Source organism: Mizuhopecten yessoensis, unplaced genomic scaffold, assembly GCF_002113885.1.
Source record: "Mizuhopecten yessoensis strain PY_sf001 unplaced genomic scaffold, ASM211388v2 scaffold11181, whole genome shotgun sequence".
Taxonomy (NCBI): Eukaryota; Metazoa; Mollusca; class Bivalvia; order Pectinida; family Pectinidae; genus Mizuhopecten; species Mizuhopecten yessoensis.
In genome coordinates this window covers 480,014-506,928 of record NW_018408920.1, presented here as the reverse complement: position 1 = coordinate 506,928, position 26,915 = coordinate 480,014, and the positions used below count along the sequence as shown (strand labels likewise).

At 36.5% G+C, this 26,915-nt stretch overlaps 1 protein-coding gene across 1 annotated transcript; it reads right to left on the bottom strand.

Moving 5' to 3' along the window:
- Positions 1-21,580, bottom strand: LOC110440431. The gene is made up of 4 exons (XM_021483507.1): positions 21,167-21,580; positions 19,708-19,888; positions 949-1,074; positions 1-158 (listed from the first exon to the last, which is right to left on the bottom strand). The coding sequence occupies exons 1-4, from the start codon at positions 21,578-21,580 to the stop codon at positions 1-3; spliced, it is 879 nt and encodes a 292-aa protein (XP_021339182.1).
- Between the last annotated feature and the right edge of the window lie 5,335 nt (positions 21,581-26,915).

Genomic DNA, 26,915 nt, shown 5'->3' with positions numbered 1-26,915 from the left:
TTATTCATAGTAGCAAACACGCATGTCAACATACTGTGTTCCTACTATGAAGACCAGAGGAATGCTGCCGTGGAATGTGTCCTCATTGCCGTCATCCTCGGTGTCTAAGTGGATGTATTCCTCGGTAACCGTCATGTCCGCGACCTCCTGACAGTCACCTACAAAGCGGAACAGGTAGAAAGGCGTGGTCGCTGGCAGCTGTATGGGGACGCGGGATAATCCGTCGTTCCTATTTGTAACAAAGCAAATTCTTAAATTAATTAAGTGTGTTCTTATTAATGTATAAGCAATCATCGTACATAGTTCTGTAATATTTTATATCAATCTCAAAGAACCATTTGTAATTACCTAACATATTAGAGCTGTAATTTAAGGAGAGTGGAAAACATTTGATAATATTTACAGCCAATGCTGTATTTTTAATTAAAGATTGTAAAGCCATCGCAGTTTACACAAAAAAAAAACGTTTCGATTTCTCTTCAGTTTTGTATATAAAATTCAGAATAATCCTTCGTTCGCAAAGCTGAGAAACTGAGAAACGAGTTACTACCTGCAGCAGAAGGTCATGTTGATATTTAGATCGCTTACGTCGTCTTCTTCATCAAGATATATGTATCCAGACTGAAACCCTTGAGGTAAACGTGAAAATATACGGTTAATATATCCAAAATAAAATAACGATGTTTAATTATATATATTTCTGGTAAAATCCTCAAACGTAAATTACTTGTTCATGCAATTTCAGAAACGTTCCTGTATAGAATTATGCAAAGCTCCGTGGTTAAATTCAATTATTATTGCTTTCCGTTATAATGTTAATATCGTTCAATTAAAGATATATAGGTACAAAAATAATTATTAGAGAACTTTCCCTGTTATCATTTTGATTTTTCTGCTAGGCTGAATATGTAGATAATATGTAATCACTTTTGGAAATGATAATACTACCTGAGGAACATTCTGCCGCGAAAATGCAGTAATCACCAGCTGGCCAGTCGTAGGTTCCGAACTCGGACATTTTATCGCATGAAAGCAACTGCACGATGTTGTTTGTGGCGTTGTCCTCGCGGTTTTCTGTTAATATTAAACATGTGTTTCAGTTTATTTTAAGGGTTTAGTAAATTCATCGAACGCAATTTTAAGGTCATTTAGTATGAAAGTTACATGTATCTTAGTATCTCTATGAGAATAACCAATGTATTAAAATCAGCATTGTAGTTCCACGGTATAACACTTACTCGATTATTTTTCAAGATGGTCACCAAGAGTTTACTCTCAAATACCAGCTCTCATCAAATCAAACAGACATATAACCATCCTGGATTGGATGATTTTACGTTTTCTCATCCAGAAGAGGAGCGCGACAAAGCTGTATGTGAAGTATCTGTCATCGCATCTCCTACTCCTACATTTCAATTAGGGACACTTAAGGATGTACTCCTCTGAGGTTTCAGTCACGTTCAAGTCTCGTTTTGATCTGGTGTAATGGGGTTTTGTAATATTTAACAAATTATGATCAAGTTTATTAGCAAACACGCATCTGAAAAATATGTCAAAAAACTAGATGCCTGTTGTTTGTAGAACTTTTTTTACAAGAATTTAAAAAAATACCCATTCGGTGGCCATTTTGAAATTGTGTATTAATGTGCATTTCTTGCACCTCAAAAAAGGCCAAAATTTCACCTTTTTTTGACACAAGATTGATTACTTAAATTGTCATTGTGTTGCCATTTTTAATTGTAGCAGGTTCAATTTTGCTATACAACTTTATAATGTTCAATATGATAAAAATTATGCAACAAACTGGAAACTTATACATTATTGATAATTTTTTTTTACATATTTACTGTAACTGAAGCACTTTTGATTTTTGACCCCGAAAAAGGTAAAAAAATAACACAAATGATAATGGGACAAAAAAAGAAGCACACTGACCCCCCATTTTTGTAGATGTTTTAGAAAGAGAAACACATTTTCATTTCATTCATTAAATATTAAAAAAAGTTTAATACAAGAACTTTTTAAATCAAGCGTTTAATCTGCATAAAATGGTAAAAAATGAGTATTTTTTCATTAAAAAATAGGGGGTAGGGGTAACTAAAATCGTCTTTCTGAGTTAAAAGAATAAGATTAAGAAATTTTACTTCCATAATTTAAAAGAAAATAATATTTTCATCAATTCTACAAACATTCATACATTTCTGATAACACACTTGGAAGAAATTGTATGAATTTGTTCTGCAAATGGTCAAAACCCCAAAAATCACCTAAAAACACATGTTGTGTTAAATTGGTATCTTTGACCGATCATAGCACAAAAATGAACACACGGACATATAGTTTTTTTTTGCTTTTTCTACTATGCCATTAAGTCCTTTTTCCAAAAATCCATATAAGAAAAAAAGTTTAATACAGGAAATTTTTGACTTCTCAGAGGTGTACATCCTTAATACTAGCTAACCAATGAATTACCACAAAATTGAATAGAATATAAGACTCGTTCATGCCAGGGATGAAGGATAGGGAAAATTCGAGGGTGGAATTTCCCTATGCTTAACCCTTGGGCATGAAAGAGTATTTTTCTCTCATTTCAACCACCAGAATAAGCTCAGAAACCATAAAAATGCGTTTGGACTGGCCATTATTTTGAAAATATCAATCCCCCCCTTAATCATTTTAGACGGAAACGAATCAAGCATATCCCATATTTTGCTTAGAAAAATTAATCACATCTTTTTAACGTGTACGGTAAATAATCGTAAAAGGTTTTAATTTCAACACGTCGCCTTTTCCGCATTGCTGCATCTGAGAGTTCCAAATTCGTGAGGTCACGTCATTGTTCAGCTATTGTCACGTCACGTGAAATGGGTGTAAGATAGAAATTCCCTACAACCCTTTCTTACCCTGGACAGCTCTATCTTACACACAGGCATATGAGAGAAAAGGACATCTAATGCATGGATCGCAAAGTAATCTCTACCGACACATATACATATTCAAGTTCAAAACAGACTGAAGGTCTTGCTGGAGTGAATAACAAGGACATAAAGACACAGTCATTCAAATTTACTTTGACCTCCTGACGTCACACATCATATTATCAAACAGGAAATATCAAGTGTTTATAGCTATCACCAGTATAATTGACTGTTCTGCTACCCTAATACATTCAACAGATTCATAAGGAATATGCGATGGGAGTATTACTTACAGTTCCAGAGAGTGGTAATGCTACTTACAGTTCCAGAGAGTGGTAATGTTCCAGATAGGAGTATTGCTTACAGTTCCAGAGAGTGGCAATGTTACTTACAGTTCCGGAGAGTGGTAATGCTACTTACAGTTCCAGAGAGTGGGAATGTTACTTACTGTTCCAGAGAGTGGTAATATTACTTACAGTTCCAGAGAGTGGTAATGTTCCCGATAGGAGTATTACTTACAGTTCCAGAGAGTGGTAATGTTACTAACAGTTCCAGAGAGTGGTAATGCTACTTACAGTTCCAGAGAGTGGGAATGTTTCTTACAGTTCCAGAGAGTGGTAATGTTCCCGATAGGAGTATTACTTACAGTTCCAGAGAGTGGGAATGTTTCTTACAGTTCCAGAGAGTGGTAATGTTACTTACAGTTCCAGAGAGTGGCAATGTTAGTTACAGTTCCAGAGAGTGGTAATGTTCCCGATGGGAGTATTACTTACAGTCCCAGAGAGTGGTAATATAACTTATAGTTCCAGAGAGTGGTAATGCTACTTACAGTTCCAGAGAGTGGTAATGTTACTTACAGTTCCAGAGAGTGGTAATGTTACCGATGGGAATTTTACTTACAGTTCCAGAGAGTGGGAATGTTACTTACTGTTCCAGAGAGTGGTAATATTACTTACAGTTCCAGAGAGTGGTAATGTTACTTACAGTTACAGAGAGTGGTAATGTTACTTACAGTTCCGAGAGTGGTATTGTACTTACAGTTCCAGAGAGTGGCAATGTTACTTACAGTTCCAGAGAGTGGTAATGTTACTTACAGTTCCAGAGAGTGGTAATGTTACTTACAGTTCCAGAGAGTGGTAATGTTACTTACAGTTCCAGAGAGTGGTAATGTTACTTACAGTTCCAGAGAGTGGTAATGTTACTTACAGTTCCAGAGAGTGGTAATGTTACTTACAGTTCCAGAGAGTGGTAATGTTACTTACAGTTCCAGAGAGTGGTAATGTTACTTACAGTTCCAGAGAGTGGTAATGTTACTTACAGTTCCAGAGAGTGGTAATGTTACTTACAGTTACAGAGAGTGGTAATGTTACTTACAGTTCCGAGAGTGGTAATGATATTGTACTTACAGTTCCAGAGAGTGGCAATGTTACTTACAGTTCCAGAGAGTGGTAATGTACTTACAGTTCCAGAGAGTGGTAATGTTACTTACAGTTCCAGAGAGTGGTAATGTTACTTACAGTTCCAGAGAGTGGTAATGTTACTTACAGTTCCAGAGAGTGGTAATGTTACTTACAGTTCCAGAGAGTGGTAATGTTACTTACAGTTCCAGAGAGTGGTAATGTTACTTACAGTTCCAGAGAGTGGTAATGTTACTTACAGTTACAGAGAGTGGTAATGTTACTTACAGTTCCAGAGAGTGGTAATGTTACTTACAGTTCCAGAGAGTGGTAATGTTACTTACAGTTCCAGAGAGTGGTAATGTTACTTACAGTTCCAGAGAGTGGTAATGTTACTTACAGTTCCAGAGAGTGGTAATGTTACTTACAGTTCCAGAGAGTGTTAATGTTCCCGATGGGAATGTTACTTACAGTTCCAGAGAGTGGTAATGTTACTTACAGTTCCAGAGAGTGGTAATGTTACTTACAGTTCCAGAGAGTGGTAATGTTACTTACAGTTCCAGAGAGTGGTAATGTTACTTACAGTTCCAGAGAGTGGTAATGTTACTTACAGTTCCAGAGAGTGGTAATGTTACTTACAGTTCCAGAGAGTGGTAATGTTACTTACAGTTCCAGAGAGTGGTAATGTTACTTACAGTTCCAGAGAGTGGTAATGTTACTTACAGTTCCAGAGAGTGGTAATGTTACTTACAGTTCCAGAGAGTGGTAATGTTACTTACAGTTCCAGAGAGTGGTAATGTTACTTACAGTTCCAGAGAGTGGTAATGTTACTTACAGTTCCAGAGAGTGGTAATGTTACTTACAGTTCCAGAGAGTGGTAATGTTACTTACAGTTCCAGAGAGTGTTAATGTTCCCGATGGGAATGTTTCTTACAGTTCCAGATAGTGGTAATGTTACTTACAGTTCCAGAGAGTGGTAATGCTACTGACAGTTCCAGAGAGTGGTAATGTTACTTACAGTTCCAGAGAGTGGGAATGTTACTTACAGTTACAAAGAGTGGTAATATTACTTACAGTTCCAGAGAGTGGTAATGTGACTTACAGTTCCAGAGAGTGGTAATGTTCCCGATGGGAATGTTACTTACATTTGCAAAAAGTGGCAATGTTATTTACAGTTCCAGAGAGTGTTAATGTTACTTACAGTTCCAGAGAGTTGTAATGTTCCCGATGGGAATGTTACTTACAGTTGCAAAAAGTGGAAATGTTATTTACAGTTCCAGAGAGTGGTAATGTTACTTACAGTTCCAGGGAGTGGTAATGTTCCCGATGGGAATGTTACTTACAGTTCCAGAGAGTGGTAATGTTATTTACAGTTCCAGAGAGTGTTAATGTTCCCGATGGGAATGTTACTTACAGTTGCAAAAAGTGGCAATGTTATTTACAGTTCCAGAGAGTGGTAATACTACTTACAGTTCCAGAGAGTGGTAATGTGACTTACAGTTCCAGAGAGTGGGAATGTTACTTACAGTTGCAAAAAGTGGAAATGTTATTTACAGTTCCAGAGAGTGGTAATGCTACCGATGGGAATGTTACTTACAGTTCCAGAGATTGGTAATGTTACTTACAGTTCCAAGAGGGGTAATGATATTGTACTTACAGTTCCAAAGAGTGGTAATATAACTTATAGTTCCAGAGAGTGGTATTGCTACTTACAGTTCCAGAGAGTGGCACTGTTACTTACAGTTCCAGAGAGTTGTAATGTTACTTACAGTTCCAGAAAGTGGCAATGTTATTTACAGTTCCAGAGAGCGGTAATGTTACTTACAGTTCCAGGGAGTGGTAATATTACTTACAGTTCCAGAGTGTGGTAATGTTACTTACAGTTCCGGAGAGTGGTAATATTACTTACAGTTTCAGAGAGTGGTAATGTTACTTACATTTCCAGAGAGTGGTAATGCTACTTACAGTTCCAGAGAGTGGCAATGTACTTACAGTTCCAGAGAGTGGTGATGTTATTTACAGTTCCAGAGAGCGGTAATGTTACTTACAGTTCCAGGGAGTGGTAATATTACTTACAGTTTCAGAGAGTGGTAATGTTACTTACATTTCCAAGAGTGGTAATGATATTGTACGTACAGGTCCAGACAGTGGTTATGTTACTTACAGTTCCAGAGAGTAGTAATGTTACTTACAGTTCCAGAGCATGGTAATGTTACTTACAGTTCCAGGGAGTGGTAATATTACTTACAGTTCCAGACAGTGTAATGTTACTTACAGTTCCAGAAAGTGGCAATGTTATTTACAGTTCCAGAGAGCGGTAATGTACTTACAGATCTAGAGACTGGTAATGTTACTTACAGTTCCAGGGAGTGGTAATATTACTTACAGTTTCAGAGAGTGGTAATGTTACTTACCGTTCCAGAGAGTGTTAATGTTCCCGATGGGAATGGTTCTTACAGTTCCAGATAGCGGTAATGTTACTTACAGTTCCAGAGTATGGTAATGTTACTTACAGTTCCAGGGAGTGGTAATATTACTTACAGTTTCAGAGAGTGGTAATGTTACTTACCGTTCCAGAGAGTGTTAATGTTCCCGATGGGAATGGTTCTTACAGTTCCAGATAGCGGTAATGTTACTTACAGTTCCAGGGAGTGGTAATATTACTTACAGTTTCAGAGAGTGGTAATGTTACTTACCGTTCCAGAGAGTGTTAATGTTCCCGATGGGGATGTTACTTTCAGTTCCAGAGAGTGGTAATGTTGCTTACAGTTCCAGAGAGTGTTAATATTACTTACAGTTCCAGAGTGTGGTAATGTTACTTACAGTTCCAAGAGGGGTAATGATATTGTACTTACAGTTCCAAAGAGTGGTAATATAACTTATAGTTCCAGAGAGTGGTAATGCTACCGATTGGAATGTTACTTACAGTTCCAGAAAGTGGCAATGTTATTTACAGTTCCAGAGAGCGGTAATGTTACTTACAGTTCCAGAGATTGGTAATGTTACTTACAGTTCCAAGAGGGGTAATGATATTGTACTTACAGTTCCAAAGAGTGGTAATATAACTTATAGTTCCAGAGAGTGGTAATGTTATTTACAGTTCCAGAGAGCGGTAATATTACTTACAGTTCCAGACAGTGTAATGTTACTTACAGTTCCAGACAGTGTAATGTTACTTACAGTTCCAGACAGTGTAATGTTACTTACAGTTCCAGAAAGTGGCAATGTTATTTACAGTTCCAGAGAGCGGTAATGTTACTTACAGTTCCAGATAGTGGTAATGTTACTTACAGTTCCGGAGAGTGGTAATATTACTTACAGCTCCAGAGAGTGGTAATGTTACTTAAAGTTCCAGAGAGTGGTAATATTATTTACAGTTCCAGAGAGTGTTAATATTACTTACAGTTCCAGAGTGTGGTAATGTTACTTACAGTTCCAAGAGTGGTAATGATATTGTACTTACAGTTCCAGACAGTGGTTATGTTACTTACAGTTCCAGAGAGTGGTAATGTACTTACAGTTCCTGAGAGTGGTAATGCTCCAGATGGGAATGTTACTTACAGTTGCAGAGAGCAGTAATATTACATATCCAGAGAGTGGTAATGTTCCCGATGGGAATGTTACTTGCAGTTCCAGAGAGTGGTAATGCTTCTTACAGTTCCAGAGAGTGGAAATGTTACTTACAGTTCCTGAGAGTGGTAATGCTCCAGATGGGAATGTTACTTACAGTTCCATAGAGTGGTAATGTTACTTACAGTTACGGAGAGTGTTAATGTAACTTACAGTTCCAGAGAGTGGAAATGTTACTTACAGTTCCTGAGAGTGGTAATGCTCCAGATGGGAATGTTACTTACAGTTGCAGAGAGCAGTAATATTACATATCCAGAGAGTGGTAATGTTACTGACAGTTCCAGAGAGTGGTAATGTTTCTTACAGTTCCAGAGAATGGTAATGTTACTTACAGTTCCAGAGAGTGGTAATGTTACTTACATTTCCAGAGAGTTTTAATGTTACTTACATTTCTAGAGAGTGGTTATGCTACTTACAGTTCCAGAGAGTGGTAATGTTACTTACAGTTTCAGAGAGTGGTAATGTTACTTACAGTTCCAGTGAGTGGTAATGTTACCGATGAGAATGTTACTTACAGTTCCAGAGAGTGGGAATGTTACTTACAGTTCCAGAGAGTGGTAATGTTACTGATGAGAATGTTACTTACAGTTCCAGAGAGTGGGAATGTTACTTACAGTTCCAGAGAGTGGTAATGTTACTTACAGTTCCAGAGAGTGGTAATGTTCCCGATGCACAGGCACGGCAGAAAAAAACGTGCTAATTTTCAAGGTTTGGCAACACATATCTACTATTTGGGTCAATATTTAACTTTGGACTCGGGAAAAAGGTGTGGCTTTAACTTATCCTAGTGAAGTAAAACATTGATAAATATATATGAACCCTTCAGGAACTCTCAATAAAATCAAGATATGTCAAAACGGGTTGGAAATAATGCTCCTGTATGCTCTAACAATTTGTACTCATAACAAATGTCTAATACAGACACACATTTCAAACCCATACCGAATTTTGTTTTACTTTTTTAAGTTAAATATTTTTTCTGATCAGTATTCAGATCATTACACGAAGAGCAAAAATACAATTTCTTGCCATGGCCAAAGTCATGATACATGTACACCGGAGGTTGTTATATTAATACATTTATTCCTGGTTCAGTTATTCAAAGAAGGGAAGACCAAATCACTCGAATGCCAAAGGTAAAAGAGGTGATCATATATCTCTTAAACATATATAATGATATCACAAAGTAGCCATACATAATGGCATCACAATGTAGCCATACATAATGGCATCACAACGTAGCCATACATATTGGTATCACAATGTAGCCATACATAATGGTATCACAATGTAGCCATACATATTGGTATCACAATGTAGCCATACATTATGGTATCACAATGTAGCCATACATAATGGTATCACAATGTAGCCATACATAATGGTATCACAATGTAGCCATACATATTGGTATCACAATGTAGCCATACATAATGGTATCACAATGTAGCCATACATATTGGTATCACAATGTAGCCATACATAATGGTATCACAATGTAGCCATACATATTGGTATCACAATGTAGCCATACATAATGGTATCACAATGTAGCCATACATATTGGTATCACAATGTAGCCATACATAATGGTATCACAATGTAGCCATACATATTGGTATCACAATGTAGCCATACATAATGGTATCACAATGTAGCCATACATATTGGTATCACAATGTAGCCATACATAATGGTATCACAATGTAGCCATACATATTGGTATCACAATGTAGCCATACATAATGGTATCACAATGTAGCCATACATATTGGTATCACAATGTAGCCATACATAATGGTATCACAATGTAGCCATACATATTGGTATCACAATGTAGCCATACATATTGGTATCACAATGTAGCCATACATATTGGTATCACAATGTAGCCATACATATTGGTATCACAATGTAGCCATACATATTGGTATCACAATGTAGCCATACATAATGGTATCACAATGTAACCATACATATTGGTATCACAATGTAGCCATTCATAATGGTATCACAATGTAGCCATACATATTGGTATCACAATGTAGCCATACATAATGGTATCACAATGTATCCATTCATAATGGTATCACAATGTAGCCATTCATAATGGTATCACAATGAAGCCATACATAAAGATATCATAATGTAGCCATACATATTGGTATCTGGAATACCAAATATCAGCCAAAAATACGTGAAATGTTTAGACATTAAAGTTGTAACTTAAAACTAAAAAATATTTGTTATAAAATGTAAAACCAACTTTGTTTCGTGTGTATCGTGATTTTGCTCCGAAAGCTTTTTTAATTCAGTATGGAGGTAGTATACTTTGTCCATATGTTGGCCTTTCCAATTGTATGACAGCGGTTAAATTGAATTATTATCACCTTCATAAATAATAGTCGCTGGAATAGTTATTCTTTCAGTTTACATGGAATCTCAATACCAGTTAGTTTATAAAATTTTAATGACGCACTAATATTTTCATACCATTTTTTATTTGCAACTTCGGGACCTCTCCTATTCAATGGCGAAGCCAGTTAAAGACAGCAGTGCAGTGTTACAAACATTGTTTAACATTAGTTATGGTTTAATATACACGTTATTTAATTTTTTTAATTTCTTTAAATTTTTAAGAAAAAGAAAGAATATTTTTTACTACTTATTTCAAACAAATCAATTAACGAGTCACTAGAACTATGTTTACGCTCTAGGTGATTTCCAGGACTGAAGTTGGTGTTGCCTCCTGTCTGCATGTACAATGTAAACGGGGCTGGATACCAGTCGTTCGGACAAGCAGGCGTGGGCGTCAGGAGTGCGTAGATACCGCGAGGCCATACTGTTGGTAGAGAGAACCAATATTAGAAACTCTTTTGTGAATTAAACATCAGGTATTGTTACCCGTGTTGAAACGTTATCTGTTATTTCTTTCAAATCAATAAATGTGATTCAGGGCGATATTTCTAGGAAACAGAATAGTGTGATATTTTTTAAACGAATATTTTTGTTATTTTTTTGTCTATAACCTTTAATCAACGACATCATCGAAAAATCAAAGATAAGGTTACTTTGATATTTATTAGTACATAAATAATAAAAGTACCATGAAATGCTGACAAAGGCCCAATGAACACCATTGGCTTTTCATTTTTTGAGAGTTAATTCGTTAATATGTTTTTGACCATTTTAAAATATCTATTTAACAGTTGTATCGCCTTTCCTTAACTTTGACTATTTAACGCCGAGAAACTGATGTTGAAGGATACAACAAATATACGTTCATAATCAAGATGAACCCATTTGTTTAGCCTACCTTCACTCATTAGGTGGTAAAATGTACACCCGGGCCTTGGAGACATGTCGCTGCACGCTGCCCTTATTGTGTCATTCCTGTTCTCCCGATACAGAAGTTCACACACAGGTCCTTGGCTGGCCTCACAGATGTTCACCCCAACGCATATGTCCGTATTGGAAGGGGTTTGAGTCAACCTTGTGCACTGTCGGGCACACTGAAGCTCGGACAGGGTATTGTTATAGATATCTCCAACGTCATAGAACGGTAAACTAACGTCATACGTGGGGTGTCCGCATAAACTCTCAAAGCTGACCTCGGTCGTGTCAAATGCCCAAACATATTGAAAACATTGAAAAATTATTTGTATCAGAATATTCAAAATCTCCATGCGTTTTATCATCTTTTTGCTATATTTTTTAAAATGAACACTAACAGTTTTCACTATGACAACCCTCACCCTTCTTATCAAAAACCGTGAAATGAACCAAAATGCTATGTAAGTAGCAGATATAGGTATCGCGCAGGATTTTCTGTTTTTATACTGAGTCCCCTAACATTGACATACATAAGCCCCTCATTCCCATAGGAATTGAACAGGGCCGTTTAGTGTTTATAATTGTATGGTCTGTATCTCGTTGGCTACAATCATATAAAAGATTGTCGCCTGCAATATGAATAGTTAATACCGTATCTAAATTGAAGAACTCTTTCCATGTGTCACACTGTGTTTTCAATTAGCTACTCTGCATTATTAGTGATCATTTTTCGAGCTTCCATTTAGTAAAGTATAGTTCATAGACCTTTGTCTACGTCCTTCCTGATTGTGTACATACTTATGAATATTTAATGTTCATAACTGTGATAAAAAAAAATACGCTTTTAAACAGTGTCACTGGCCTTACTTAGATGCATAATGATCCTATATTCTCCAGGGGGGATCCATGTCGGCCATTGGCGATAATGATACAATAACACCAGTCAGTGTGAGTCCGAAGCCGGTAATTATTCAGTCTGATGATGTATTCATTAAAGAATATCTATTTGTGTATGCATCAAAGATGTTATTCAAAGCAGCATTTGCTAGAGAGTTGTGATGTTTTTTCATATTTCTCTGAGGATCAATGTTATTAATATTGTATGCTATTTCAAGGAGAAATATATGGGAATGTCACATTCCTGAATGACCGTTTATACCGAACAGCATGTTTAGCAATGAAGAAGTTATATTTCCCAGTAATTTACTATAGAACATGTGTATCGTTAACTGGTTTACAAGACATTTGTAAAATTGTGATACGGCTTTCTGATTGTGACTTTAATTTTGATACAGGAAGATGCATTAAATTGTTCTTCAATGAAGGAAACATGAATATTCGATTGTGTGTGAGACAAATATGTTTCTTTATAAATTATTAAACCGAAATAGAAGACAAATCATTTAAACAAGAGTTACATTTGCTTATATATTGAAAACAAACCTTTATATCATAAAGGAAATATCTTGATGTATTCGCCATTACGTGAGTTATCATATACAATAAGACATATAGAGGAGGAGGAGGAGGTTTCATATCATTCGTGACACATCTCTTAATTACAGGCATAATATGCCGTATATGACAATGTATTCACAACATGATGTGACCTATGAAGGGACCACCAACTCAATAAGCGACATGCGATGTAATTGGTCATAAGATATTCTATACATGATCTGACAAGTAATTGAAACAAACTATTTTCAATACTTGATCATACAATAACGAGTACCCCTTATTCTAACTGTAACCGGATATAAAATAGGAACGCTATAATCAATACGCATGCTCGTTCACTCATTATTCAATTCGTTGTATTACTTACTTGTTTCATATGATGCTGCAATTATTGCTTCACGATAGCTAATCAAGACTTGCAACACAAACTGTGTAAAGCCCTTGAATTTCACATTCAGACATCGACGATGTGCTGTCGTTAAACGACAACAATTTCAATCATCATGTCGTTAACCCCTTGTGAACTTAACTCATCTACATCAACCACGTTCTTCCATATTTATTAACAGCATGTCCAACAGAGACGACTTTGGTTTAACGTCCTATTGACAGCTAAGGTTGTAATGCATGCGTACCTGTGTGTATGTGTGCTGGATACAATAGCACGGTCTGATGCTGACTTTAAAGTGCTACCTAACTAATATACCGTGCTGAAAGCACCCAGAACAGTATTCCAACCGATCAAATTACACTGACAGCAGGTTAACTAGTAGATGCAAATACCCTAAATGTTGTTATTTAGAACATTAAACACGGTCTAAGTCGTCAATTCACCACACAACCGGAAATAAACCAGTGCGCAATCTCCTGTGGCGTGCTGTCGTTTCCAAAGGAACAGAGAAACTCGTGTTATTAGTTGTTGAGTGATATAGAAACAATACGACTTTTTGTAAACTTTATTTGAAAACAGAACTACTATCTGTAATACAGAACATAAACTTACTAGATAATATTTCTTGACGGGCTTATCGGAATTCTTAGACGTGATCTAGGTCTTTTGTGGACTTTAATTGACAATATTGTACAAGTATAAATGTATCAATGAATGATCGGTAACCTTTGTTTAAATATGAATTGATACAATTGTGATTCAATATATGGTCCATGACAAGTTACACCAGGCTACAGCTGTACGCAGTGACATCACAGTATTAAATAATGATCAGTATTAGTATCCTTCGCTTTATATCATCTCCGATGAAATAAATTCTACAAATTTATAGACGGCATCAAGCAATGTTGACATACACACGAGCATCGCCTTGAAAGGCATGTCTTACTGTATACACCTAGAAAGGCTTGTCTTACTGTATACACCTTACTGTGTGATATTTGTTTTCAAAATATCTTTTGCTACTTTTTGAGAAAAATGAATTTGATTTCAATCTTAGTAGTTTTGTACTTATTGTATATATTGATATTGTATGAAGGCGTTTACATAGGTTAAGTATATTGGCTCTATGTGAACACCATTTGGGCAAATGTAAACCGGGGTCCAGGGATGAAGCCTCCCAGGGGTAGGGGTCAAGGAAGCTGTACAATTTTAAAATACCCGCGGGTGGGAGAGAGGGGGGTCAACTCATCGTCAGTCAAGTCTGGTCAGAAGGAGACACAAATGATATGAAATCACTTCTACCCATCAGAAACTACATCCTGGCGACAAACAAAAATGAGGTCTCAACGATAACGCACCCTTGAGTCTAGTTATATCGGCGAGCAGACCAAACTTTACATTCCTGTTTTGTTTTTCTATTTCCTTTACATGGTGAAATTGTTGTCTGTTCGTTGATTATATGGTCAACGTTTACATCACGACTAATCAACTAACATCACTGACATTTTCAATATATTTATATTGCAAGCATGACTCCGTTTCATGTTGTGGTCTTTTTCTTTCGCGTCCCTGATTTATTTTTCCTCCATGACACATAATGTGTATTTCTCTCTTTTTAATGGGACTAATTATATCCGTTATGTGTTTTACTGGTACAGCGGCGTGTTAGTTTCTTTATTAAGGTGTCTTTAAAGTCAACCATGAAAGATTTTCAGTTTTCTGAAAAGTTTCGAAATGAAGTCAACGAAAAATTCCAGCAGCTCCATTATTGTTCCAAAACTCGCTCCAATGAAAAGTCCCATGTATCCTCCAATGGAAGCTGAAACACGAAGTTTACGTTCATTACAAAACCATCTCCATTTTAAATCCAATCGATACACCGATGGAGGTTGAAAGAAAAAGCAAAACAAATACATAGACTAATTTATCCTCCAATGGATGCCGAAGTATGAAGTTTAAGTCCGTTACAAAATATTCTCCAACGCAAAGTCTTATATATGCTGTCAGGCATGCGAGGATGTGTGTGTATGGGTGCGAGTGTATGTGTATATAATTATGTGTGGTATATATGTATGACTCGAGTAATATATTTGTCATTTCGAGTGTGTGTATGATGCATTTATGAATACATAATTTGTAGTTAAATTTCTCATAATTGTACACTGTTTATGTTTTTTGTGTTTATGTATAAAGGTATAAATTACTAAGTACATTAGTATTTGTACTCTTTTGCATTTCTCCAGACATTCCTTCTTGAATTAATCCAAATTACACATGAAAAACAACATCATTCAAAGTACATGAACTCGGTTTTATCTTGTATAAATTTTAGGACAATATGGCAATCCCAAATCAACAAAGCAGAATTTTTGGCATGTAAATGAATTTATAGATATAAAAATACTTTCAATATTTGAATATATAAAGAAGGAAAGGTTGATGTAATTTAATATATCAATTTAATCAAAAGATATATTATCGTTATTGTAATGAATGAAATATACGTATGAAAGAATGAATGAAAAAGAAAGAGAGAATGCAGAGAAAGATGCCTTTTGCATGAGGCTATATTATGTAAGAGGGATGATCCCGGGGCACCCCAACCCTGGCATCCCTCCCAAAGATGCTGGGGGAATAAAACAATTTGAACCTACAAAAATAAATAAATAATAATAAGTCTAATAATAATAATATACAACATTTATATAGCGCCCTATATAATTTGTAAAATTACTCTAAAGCGCTTTACAACATAAAGATATAGTACATTGTATTAGTTATTATCGTGAAACAAAAACAAAGGCTTACAATCACTTCTGCACATTAGGCAACCGGGTATCAAAGTATAAAAAATATACCAAGTGACATGTACTATCGTTGGATGCTGAAATACGAAGTAAAACACAATGACAAGTTAAATGTACCCTGCTGTGGACACATTAACACGAAGTAAACCACAATAACAAGTCAATTGTGCCTTTCTATGAACACCGTTACACGAAGTAAGCCACAATAACAAGTTGAATGTACCCTGTTGTGGACACCGTTATACGAAGTAAGACACAATAACAAGTCAAATGTACCCTGCTGTGGACACATTAACACGAAGTAAACCACAATAACAAGTTAAAAGTATCCTGCTATTGACACTGTAACACAATATACCACAATAATAAGTCAAGTGTGCCCTGCTATGGACACTGTAACACGAAGTAAACCACAATAACAAGTTAAATGTACCCTGCTATGGACACTGTAACACGAAGTAAACCACAATAACAAGTTAAATGTATCCTGCTATAAACACTGTAACACGACGTAAACCACAATAACAATTAAATAAACCCTGCTGTTGACACTGTAGCACGAAGTAAACCACAAAAACAAGTTAAATGTACCCTGCTATGGACACTGTTACACGAAGTAAGACACAATAACAAGTCAAATGTACCCTGCTATGAACACAACACTGTATTACGAAGAAAACCATAGTAACAAGTCAAATGTACCTTGCTATGAACACCGTTACACGAAGTAAACCACAATAACAAGTCAAATGTACCCTGCTATGAACACAACACTGTAACACGAAGTAAACCACAATAACAAGTTAAATGTACCCTGCTATGGACACTGTTACACGTTGTAAACCACAGTAACAAGTCAAATGTACCCTGATATGGACACTGTATTACGAAGAAAACCACAATAACAAGTCAAATGTACCCTGCTATGAACACTGTAACACGAAGTAAGACACAATAACAAGTAAAATGTACCCTGCTGTGGGAACTGTAACACGAAGTAAAACACAACCAGCCACATGTACCCATTCATGGACACTGCAATACGAAGTAAACAACACTACCAAGAAGCGTGTAACTGCTATGGAGGTTGGGTTATCGTGTAACTGATATGGAGGTTGGGTTATCGCGTAACTGCTATGGAGGTTGGGTTATCGTGTAACTGCTATGGAGGTTGGGTTATCGTGTAACTGCTGTGGAGGTTGGGTTATCGTGTAACTGATATGGAGGTTGGGTTATCGTGTAACTGCTATGGAGGTTGGGTTATCGTGTAACTGCTATGGAGGTTGGGTTATCGTGTAACTGCTATGGAGGTTTGGTTATCGTGTAACTGCTATGGAGGTTTGGTTATCGTGTAACTGCTATGGAGGTTTGGTTATCGTGTAACTACTATGGAGGCTGGGTTATCGCGTAACTGTTATGGAGGTTGGGTTATCGTGTAACAGCTATGGAGGTTGGGTTATCGTGTAACTGTTATGGAGGTTGGGTTATCGTGTAACTGTTATGGAGCTTGGTTTATCGTGTAACTGCTATGGAGGTTGGGTTATCGTGTAACTGCTATAGAGGTTGGGTTATCGTGTAACTGTTATGGAGGTTGGGTTATCGTGTAACTGCTATGGAGGTTTGGTTATCGTGTAACTGCTATGGAGGTTGGGTTATCGTGTAACTGCTATGGAGGTTTGGTTATCGTGTAACTACTATGGAGGTTGGGTTATCGTGTAACTGTTATGAAGGTTGGGTTATCGTATAACAGCTATGGGGGTTGGGTTATCGTGTAACTGTTATGGAGGTTGGGTTATCGTGTAACTGTTATGGAGGTTGGTTTATCGTGTTACTGCTATTGAGGTTGGGTTATCGTGTAACTGCTATGGAGGTTGGGTTTTCATGTAACTGTTATGGAGGTTTGGTTATCGTGTAACTGTTATGGAGGTTGGGTTATCGTGTAACTGCTATTGAGGTTGGGTTATCGTGTAACTGCTATGGAGGTCGGGTTATCGTGTAACTGTTATGGAGGTTTGGTTATCGTGTAACTGTTATATGGAGGTGTGGTTATCGTGTAACTGCTATGGAGGTTTGGTTATCGTGTAACTGCTATAAAGGTTGGGTTATCGTGTAACTGTTATGGAGGTTGGGTTATCGTGTAACTGCTATGGTGGTTGGGTTATCGTGTAGCTGCTACTGAGGTTGGGTTATCGTGTAACTGTTTTGGAGGTTGGGTTATCATATAAAAATCGAAATATAAAGCCCCCTTTAACTTATTATCTTTGTCTTTATTTAAAGGAGGCTTAAATTCAAAGTAAAACACAAAGAAAGTCGTTGTATCCTCCCGTGATGCGAATACACTGTAACAAATAACATGTATCATCTAAACGAAACTGCATTACGATAGTTTACACAATGTAAATTGCTATAAACATGTACCTTCCTAAAGCGGCTGAACTACATCGTAAAATACAATGAAAAAACTTTTTTCTCGTTAAAAAGCTGAAATAAGAATATTAAAAACGTATGTAACCCATTTCTTGGACGTAGTATTGACATTGTAAGTAAAATAAATTATCCTTTAAAATACAAATTGCTTACCAACGAGATCCGATTCTGTAAATTCTAATATCTGCTCCCTTTTTATGAACATTTTATTTTCCAAGAAGACTTCCAACATCAGTCCGTTTTCTCTGAAAGATAAAATTTGTACCAGACCTAGCGTTTTAACTTCATCATGTAGTACATGGAATTAATTTGTGAATAAACATATGCTATCATCATTCGATATTTTTCATGGATACCAACCTCACATAGTTATTGGAGACATTGAGGTTCGGAAACGTGGCCTCCAGGTATCCCGGATGGGGAAAGGAACCCTGAGTTAATGTGGTGTGAAATGAGACCATGTCACAGGGCTGGCTACAGTCACAGGAACCGTTCCTCGCAAATGAGACTGAAGAAATCGCGGATATGAGGCTAGTGACAAAATATATACCTAGATAGGGGTGAAAAGCTTGAGGTTTTTCTTTTGTTTTAACTGTGTATATACTTTAATATAAAAGAAAGTGATAGCTGAAAAGAATTTCTTTAAACGTTTGTTCAAACGTGTGATGAATTATGATGTTAATGAACGAAACAGCATTTCAGCATTCGTACGCTAGATTTGTTTTAAAGTTTATTATTTCTGATTTGATGAAAATTGACGATTTGATGTATAAATATAATCATATATATCATACTTGTATATATAAATAACAAACATGAATAAGAAGTATTTCGTACTTGCCGCACTGTCATAGCATTTCACCATTTGGTCAATATCGCAAATTGAAATGTTCCCTGGAATACAAGCATCACATTTATTTTGGTATATTTTATTACAAGGCAGTATATCATGTAACCTTACTTCACTGAGTTGGCACACATGCATGCTCTTAAATGATTCCATAGTTAATATCATGACTTCACAGTCGTTCCACTGGGAGTCAGTGTCATCTCGTTAGCTGATCGTTGCTCTAATAATTGGAGACAACTCATTGGAGTTTACACATTAACCGTTATTTCAATTTTATTTATGACATTTATACACACAACATATACAGCAATCATTGAACTTATTTAAATAGGACAAGTTCTCAACTTTTAACAAAGTACTCCTTGAAAAATGTGTATTAAAATAATTACGCTGTGAGCTATCCTGAACTGATAATACCACCACCACCACCACTACTCAACATGTGTATTGATAGTATTACGCTACAACAATCAGGCGAGATACCCCGTACCTGGCATGAAGACATCTTTACATCCACACATGTCCACCACATATGATGTATGACAGTCCAGCCGACAGGCACCAAAACTGTATTTGCTGGTGTATTTAAGTTTCGACACGTAGTCAGTAGCCCAGCTATCGATACAGAAGTCATCTCCGAAGGCAGGGATCGGATGTTTCAGAAACGATGTCTGTAGGAGGCAGATTACCAAACGTTATCAGTATGTGTGATGTTGAACAATAAACAGAGTGGCGGTTTTTCAGCACGTATGTGGATTTTCTGATACGAGAAAACCTTAATAACAAACATTTTTGGTTTAAAAGTTATTCTGTTGCTTATGTTTATAAATGTTAATGCTAACTCACTCTAGAACACTTTGAAATGAAATAGATAAATTGAAGGGCCAATACAGCCAATCACTTTGCAGTCCCACGACATCTTAATAGGATCAAAATATAACAAGTATGAGCAAGAGTAGATGTTTATGATATATTAGATTGTGATTTATGACAAGGAGAGGAATGTCTTTTCATAGTGAATACACCCCAAACATACTTTTAAAATGTTGTTTTCAAATTAATTTGGTGGTCATCTGTATGCTTTATTTTTTTTGTTAAACATTACAATGGTAGTGAGTCGTAATCTTGGACCTGATAAAATCTGTATAGTCAACCTTATATTTCTTCACAGAAATGGTGTTTGCTGTGCCCATGGAGAGTGTCATGCCTAGTCCATTGACGTCTGGATCGTCATCACTGGTGTGGAACAGCACCTGGATTCGGTTTGTTTGAAAGTCGCATAATAAATTGCATTTAAAGTAATAAAGATGAGCAATTGTGTGATTGGTTGATGAATTCACAAATTTTATCTTGGCATGAGAATATTCCTAGTCACGTAACAGTTAAGGACTCGCACAACTAAATCAGCCAATCAGCAAGTGTTTCATACGATTGTAATCCCTACCTAAAATTTGTTCCGGTTTGATACAGTGCCTCCGAGTAATCTAAACAGGTAATTGTTGACATATTTTATATTGAATGAAATCTACAGATATTGAACTTTTGAAAAATGTATGGTTTTAGTCAGTTTTAATATGCGGGATTGGTATGGAGTCAAATGTCAGGGGGTGTTCCCATCCCACCTCACCGGTCTAAAGCAGACGCCTGTATCGCTCTTACATGCCACTAAACTCAACAAAAAATGCCTTTTGAAGCCTTTGTCAGGTATGGATCTGTAAATCTAGACAGTTGTCACTAGTGTTGAAATATTAACGCTATTAGCTCAAAAGCTTAGTAATAACATATAGTAAATGATTTAGTTGAGTGAGTCCATAAAATACGATTTTTTACTAATTACAATGTACATGAAACTACTCACTAACTTTTTGGCTTCGAAGCGGCACGTGCTAAAGGAGATTATTTAATTAAAAAAAAATGTCTATCTTAATCATAAAGAATATTTTACTCACTCGAAAGCCTGATCCGGGAGTGGAGGTGACGAGGTAGTCCGAGGTGTTCGATTGGAGAATGACAGTGACTCCCATGTCACTACCAATGCCGCCATTTTCCGTGAGTTCGAGATCAACCAGGGAAGCGCAAATCCCGGCACTCGTCACCCGTGAAGTAAAGATTGACGAACACTGAACAGGTTTGTTTTCCCAAAGACACATCAAAAACATGTCAAACACGTTATGAGAACTATTATAAAATATACCATGGACATCTATGTTTTTTGACCAATTTCCGTCAAGGCTGCTGAAGTAAGTTATGTCTTTTTCAATTTCCATGTACGCTTTGGAGAGAACCTGTTGTATTTGAGGATCCTGGATGTCACTTTTTTTTACCTGGTTGATGTCACAGATTGTAAACACGGGGAATTGCATATTTTCGTCTTCCTGAGAGTGTTCTTTGAGTAATGTTCCCAGCTTTATATATCGGGATATTTGAATAGAGGACTGCCAGAAAAGTAAACCAAGCATGGAACCCAGGAAAACAAACCACAGGAATCTAGAAAGGAAATGAATTATCGTGTGAATCCTAAGATAAAATATAAATTTTATTCGAGGTCTTTATTAACGAGTTACTAACATCGTTTTTCTGCAGTCACAACTATGAAAAAAATATACAATAATCAAGTGTGAGGAAAACCCAAATCGATTAAACTATTGCAATAAAACAACATTGGGAATACTTAGAAGTTACACGGCATCACTTGAAAACGTACCGGAACATGTGTTTGACTTATCGATAGGGAAACCACAAGACACACCTATGATCGGCGTCAAAAACGTTGAAATTCATATTTCTCAACAACATTGTTTTTGCGACCATTTGCTAATAGTCTTCCTAAACTCTCATGAGACAATGGAAAGCGTGGATGTCACGATAAAGAAAAGGAACTTTCGCGGTCGGTAAATTTGAATCGTCACGCTTTACTTACAGCCTGGTAGTAAGCCATCCGTGATGGTCTAGTTTTATATAAAGATCAAAGGTCAGCGGCTGATATAGAAAAATCTGAGGTAATGTTCTGGGGGATATAAAAAGGTTTATGAACGACAGGGTCGATCATTTCCTGTCATTTAGATTTTAACATTGTTAACATATGTGTAAGTGGACATGAAGGACGTGGAGAGATATTGTTACGTGTACAAATAAAAGCCCAAGTCGGCAGAGGCAGGGGAACCCAGTTTGTTTTCATCAGGACGCCAACAGCTTGCTGAAACTCCACAGACATATCATCATCCAGGAGTTCATTTACATTGATGTACACGATTTCATACTCAGCATATGTCATCATGGTTTTGTATTGCATGTTCCAAGACATTTCACAACTTTATGTTTGCATCACCTTTGGTCTTTTTTAGAAAAGACATTTCTCCCACAACCACTCCTGACTCATTGGATAAACCAGCTAGAAGTTGTAAAACAGTTTTGGTTACCCATTAGTGGGTAACACCCTGGACTTGATTGCATTGGTCAATCTTCGAATTATGACGTCAAGTAACAACGCTTTGCGACGTCATCTGCTATTGTTATGTAGTAGTTCATGGCACTGTTTCCCCGATCATCAACAGAAATAAGGTATTCCCAAGAGAAACTGGAGGTTTTCTAGATATACGTTTTGGGAGGAAAAGGCCCAGAAACTCGTGATGGTTGATAATCATGTTTATCTTATTCTCGATAGTTAATTTTCAAATGTTAAAGACACTCGGTAAACCTAGTGTCTTATCACATTTTGAAAATTAACTAACTCGAGTTAGATAAACATGGTAACCAACCATCACTTATTTGGGACCCTCTTTTTCTCACGATCAGAAAACGGAGATGTTCCTTATGTTTGGTATGAGATGAGTTAGTGTACAAGTCAAATGACCTGATAGAGGTATGGGTTTCTTGGCGAAATGTAATATTGTTTGCGTACACAAAAATAAATTCACCAACAAAATCCAGTGCTTTACATGCAGACCATTGAGTGTGGTTTGGACAATGAGGTCAAGAAAAAACAGACTTGATATTGTTTTCCGTTTTTTCATGCTTCTTTGTAGGATGATTGACCTGATAGGCTGAACCCGCTCTTATAATGAATCCTAATAAGTATGCTGTTGTTTTGCCCTTTTTCTAGCGAAGCCTTCCACAAAATGCACTTAACATTATGTAGTTAAGCTACTCGTTCACAATAAAAGTTGAAAGTTAAGCCGCGTAAAGTACTAATATGCCTTGCTGGGATAGCGATTCTAGGAATAAAGAGCGCTACAGCTCCATGGTGTTTTATTGAAATAAATAATGTTGCAGTTGTATACTTCATCAATGTTATTTTTATATCTATGATATGCATGATAAGTGAAGTGAAATGAGGTGGCATGCCATGAAACTATCTTAACACAAACAATAACTGAACAAAGAACATTTCGATATATTTCCATATGCACATATACACATTAATTTGAATAAAATGGTGAGAGAGAAAAAAAAGAAATAAATAGAAACGAAATAAATACCTTCTAAACATTGATGACTCTATCTTTGTAGTTCTGGAGAGACAGTGAAGCGTTGTAGACGATGAATAGTTATGCCATATATCCAACAATCCGCCTCCATCTTCACTTCTTGTTTCGTTATCCTTATTGTCTGTATCTTCTGACATTTTCAACGTCGCACAACTGTCACCAACTTGTTGTTTTAAAACCATTGTGTCATTGCAAAATGCCGTCATTCGTAAATTCACTTCATATCATTGCCATCAAACTTGTTTCTCCATCTCAGCACTACACACGTCATGACAGACAGGAGGTGCCAGTACTGAGTTTTTCCCCGAGCTAAAGAGTCATATTGACATAGCTACGCTGTACCATCAATACACTTACACTAACCTCTCCGGGCGTTTTTACGACAAATTGCTTCGGAATTAGATTTAGTCGTAGAAGCTTAACACAACAGTTAACAAACAGGTGAATTTATGCTAGAATCAAAACTAAAGTTTAAACGTTACAGTCCTTGGACTTACGTTATTACATACCAACCATTTTCAAATAGTTAGTTTGCAGTAAACGGATATTTAGAAGAGTAAAAATGCTATTTAAAAACTGATTATACGGTCCATTAAGCTAAGAACACAATGCTCGTCTGCATCTGTATATTTATCAATACGTTTAATTAATCATGTGTCTATTTTGGAAAATCATTTTTAGCTAATTGATAAAAAAAACTATCCGTAATTTTCTCTGAAGGCCAGAAGTCCTTAAAGTATGGAAATGTGGTGTGTTGAAACAGACCCCGTACAATGTAAATTACATTAATATTCTGGTTATTGTGCATGTAAACATTGGATAAGGACAAACTTGAAAAAGTACACCTTTGACGACAAGCCCAATGTTTTCTTTTGTTGTATAATGGTATACACAATATTTTATCAAAGCCAACTGACATGCAAAGAGGAAACATGAAAAACGGATGGCATTGGATTTACATCTGGGTATATTGAACGCTGAGGAGTTTCATTAATCAAACACAATTAAGCACAGCCTGAATGCTAATGCGACCTAAGTTGGAGTTGAATTATGACTAGGTGTAGTCACTTATGTAATAGAAAATTCGATAAAACAACTAGATAAAACATACAAACCGTGCTATCCCTGCATGTCATGCTTAATATTGACATTGGAAATATATTCTAAACTGCATTTATTTTTAGCTAAGGATGTTTGCTTGAATGTATCTGAATAATTTAAAGAAACTTACGCTATTACGTGAAATCTTCCTATTTGAACGAACGCTATGTGGGGGGGGNCCCTCCACCGCTGGGTCGCGGGTTCGAAACCTACTTGAGGCAGGTCGGTTGGTCGGTAGTTTTTTTTACCGGGAACTCCGGTTTTCCTCCACCACCAAAACCTGGCCAGTCCTTAAAATATCAGAACTGGTCATAAGTCATGGCAAGTCCCTGTGTTTACATTAAAACATACATATAATTATTTACTGACTTAGCCCTGTGTAGACCTGATCACATTAAATCATATGTAGCCATTATCCAGTAATATACATATCTGCTGAATTTTTACTACATTCTGTGTGTTGTGTTACTCTAGTATACCTTATATGGATCACACTGTGCATAACAATACACTATCATTGAAACTATCATTCATAATAACATTTATAGTACTAAAAGCAATCCTGATGCAAGTTCACCTTTTGTTGCGGTGGCCGATCACGATGGAGCTATTTGTCCTTTGATTGTCGTGGAAGGTGATATATTTACAACCAATACTAACATTTTGTTTACATTCCATCTAATGGCCAGTGGACAGCGCCATTGCAATCAACGTGTCGGGCAAAATAGTCTATAGGCAAGGACGAGTCATTCTCCAGGGGTCAATACCTAACATTGACATATCTGGTTCAGTTTCAGTAGGCTAAAGACTTGTCATTTGTAATCATTTCTATAGCCATCCGCTTATTTTGAAATATTTATAAGTGCAATCGTTTTAACGTTAAGTATTATATAAGGAATGAATAGTCATTATACTCATATTTCCGTGAAGATTTATTGATAATTTTAATAACCATTTGCTCGGAAGGTAAATGAATATTGACTTTGTCTGCAGCATAACAAATTGTCCGTATATTCCTATGGTTACTGAATAAACATTTCATAGTTAATAACATACATCCTTCATTTCATTGTTATTGCAATACGACTATTATCATTAATATTGTCATACTAATTACTTCGCTACACCAGGCGGTGGTTAACCGGTAAGTCTCGAACCTATTGTACAGCTTTGTCATGGCGAACAATCACGAGGAATCAAAGGAAACACAGTCGACCTCACGCGGCTCCAACCGATTAACACAACTACTGAAAAGAGTGAAGTTTACAGGCCTGACAACCGTACTTGCTCATCCGGAAGTGCTACTCCTCACAAGTGGCCACATGCTTCTTTTTTTTCTCCTGTTTTCCTCTTCCATCGAAAATCTGGCTCGTTCTTAAATAACAATAGCTTTTAATTGACATTTATTATTTTGATATAGACCGAGCACGAAGCGCAGATACGGACAAGGAGACTTGCAAATTCAGGGAACATCAGAAAATCATTATTGTTTACACCATTATTTAGTATATATTGAGTCCCTTTCTATTAGTTAGTACCAATCCTTTACTGCTCTCCCATCCAGTTTGTGTGTTCCTTTTCGGAAATATTTTATTAAAGAAATGGTTATGCGGTATACTTAACCCGTTATGCACCATATATTCCATGTAAAGAATTTGTTCATGTTGCAAGACAGAACCACCTTTAACTTGTCGATTGAAACAAATAGCATAAACTGAATATATCTCTTCTTTCTTGTGTCGTTTTGTTTGCGGGAAATACACATGAACACACTTTGTTACAGGATATAGTGTTATAATACTCCTTGTATGACTCACTGGTGTAACCTATTGGGTGTTACAAGGGGCGATGGAACGATCACAATAGATTTGTCGTCTTCGTGCTGCAGAGGAACGGGACAATCACCTCGAGTTTAACCCAGCTTAGGCTGATACAGTATAGCGCAAAGAAGGTCCGGGGTTGGATCACTAGTGAAGGCATTGAAAAGAAATGACCACTTCCGCATTTGTGAAGTACTATAAGTGTTAAATAGGAGTCTTAGTAATATACTCTATACAATATACCTGGTGGTTTATCGACTGTAACACACCCAATTTGTTTTAGATGACCC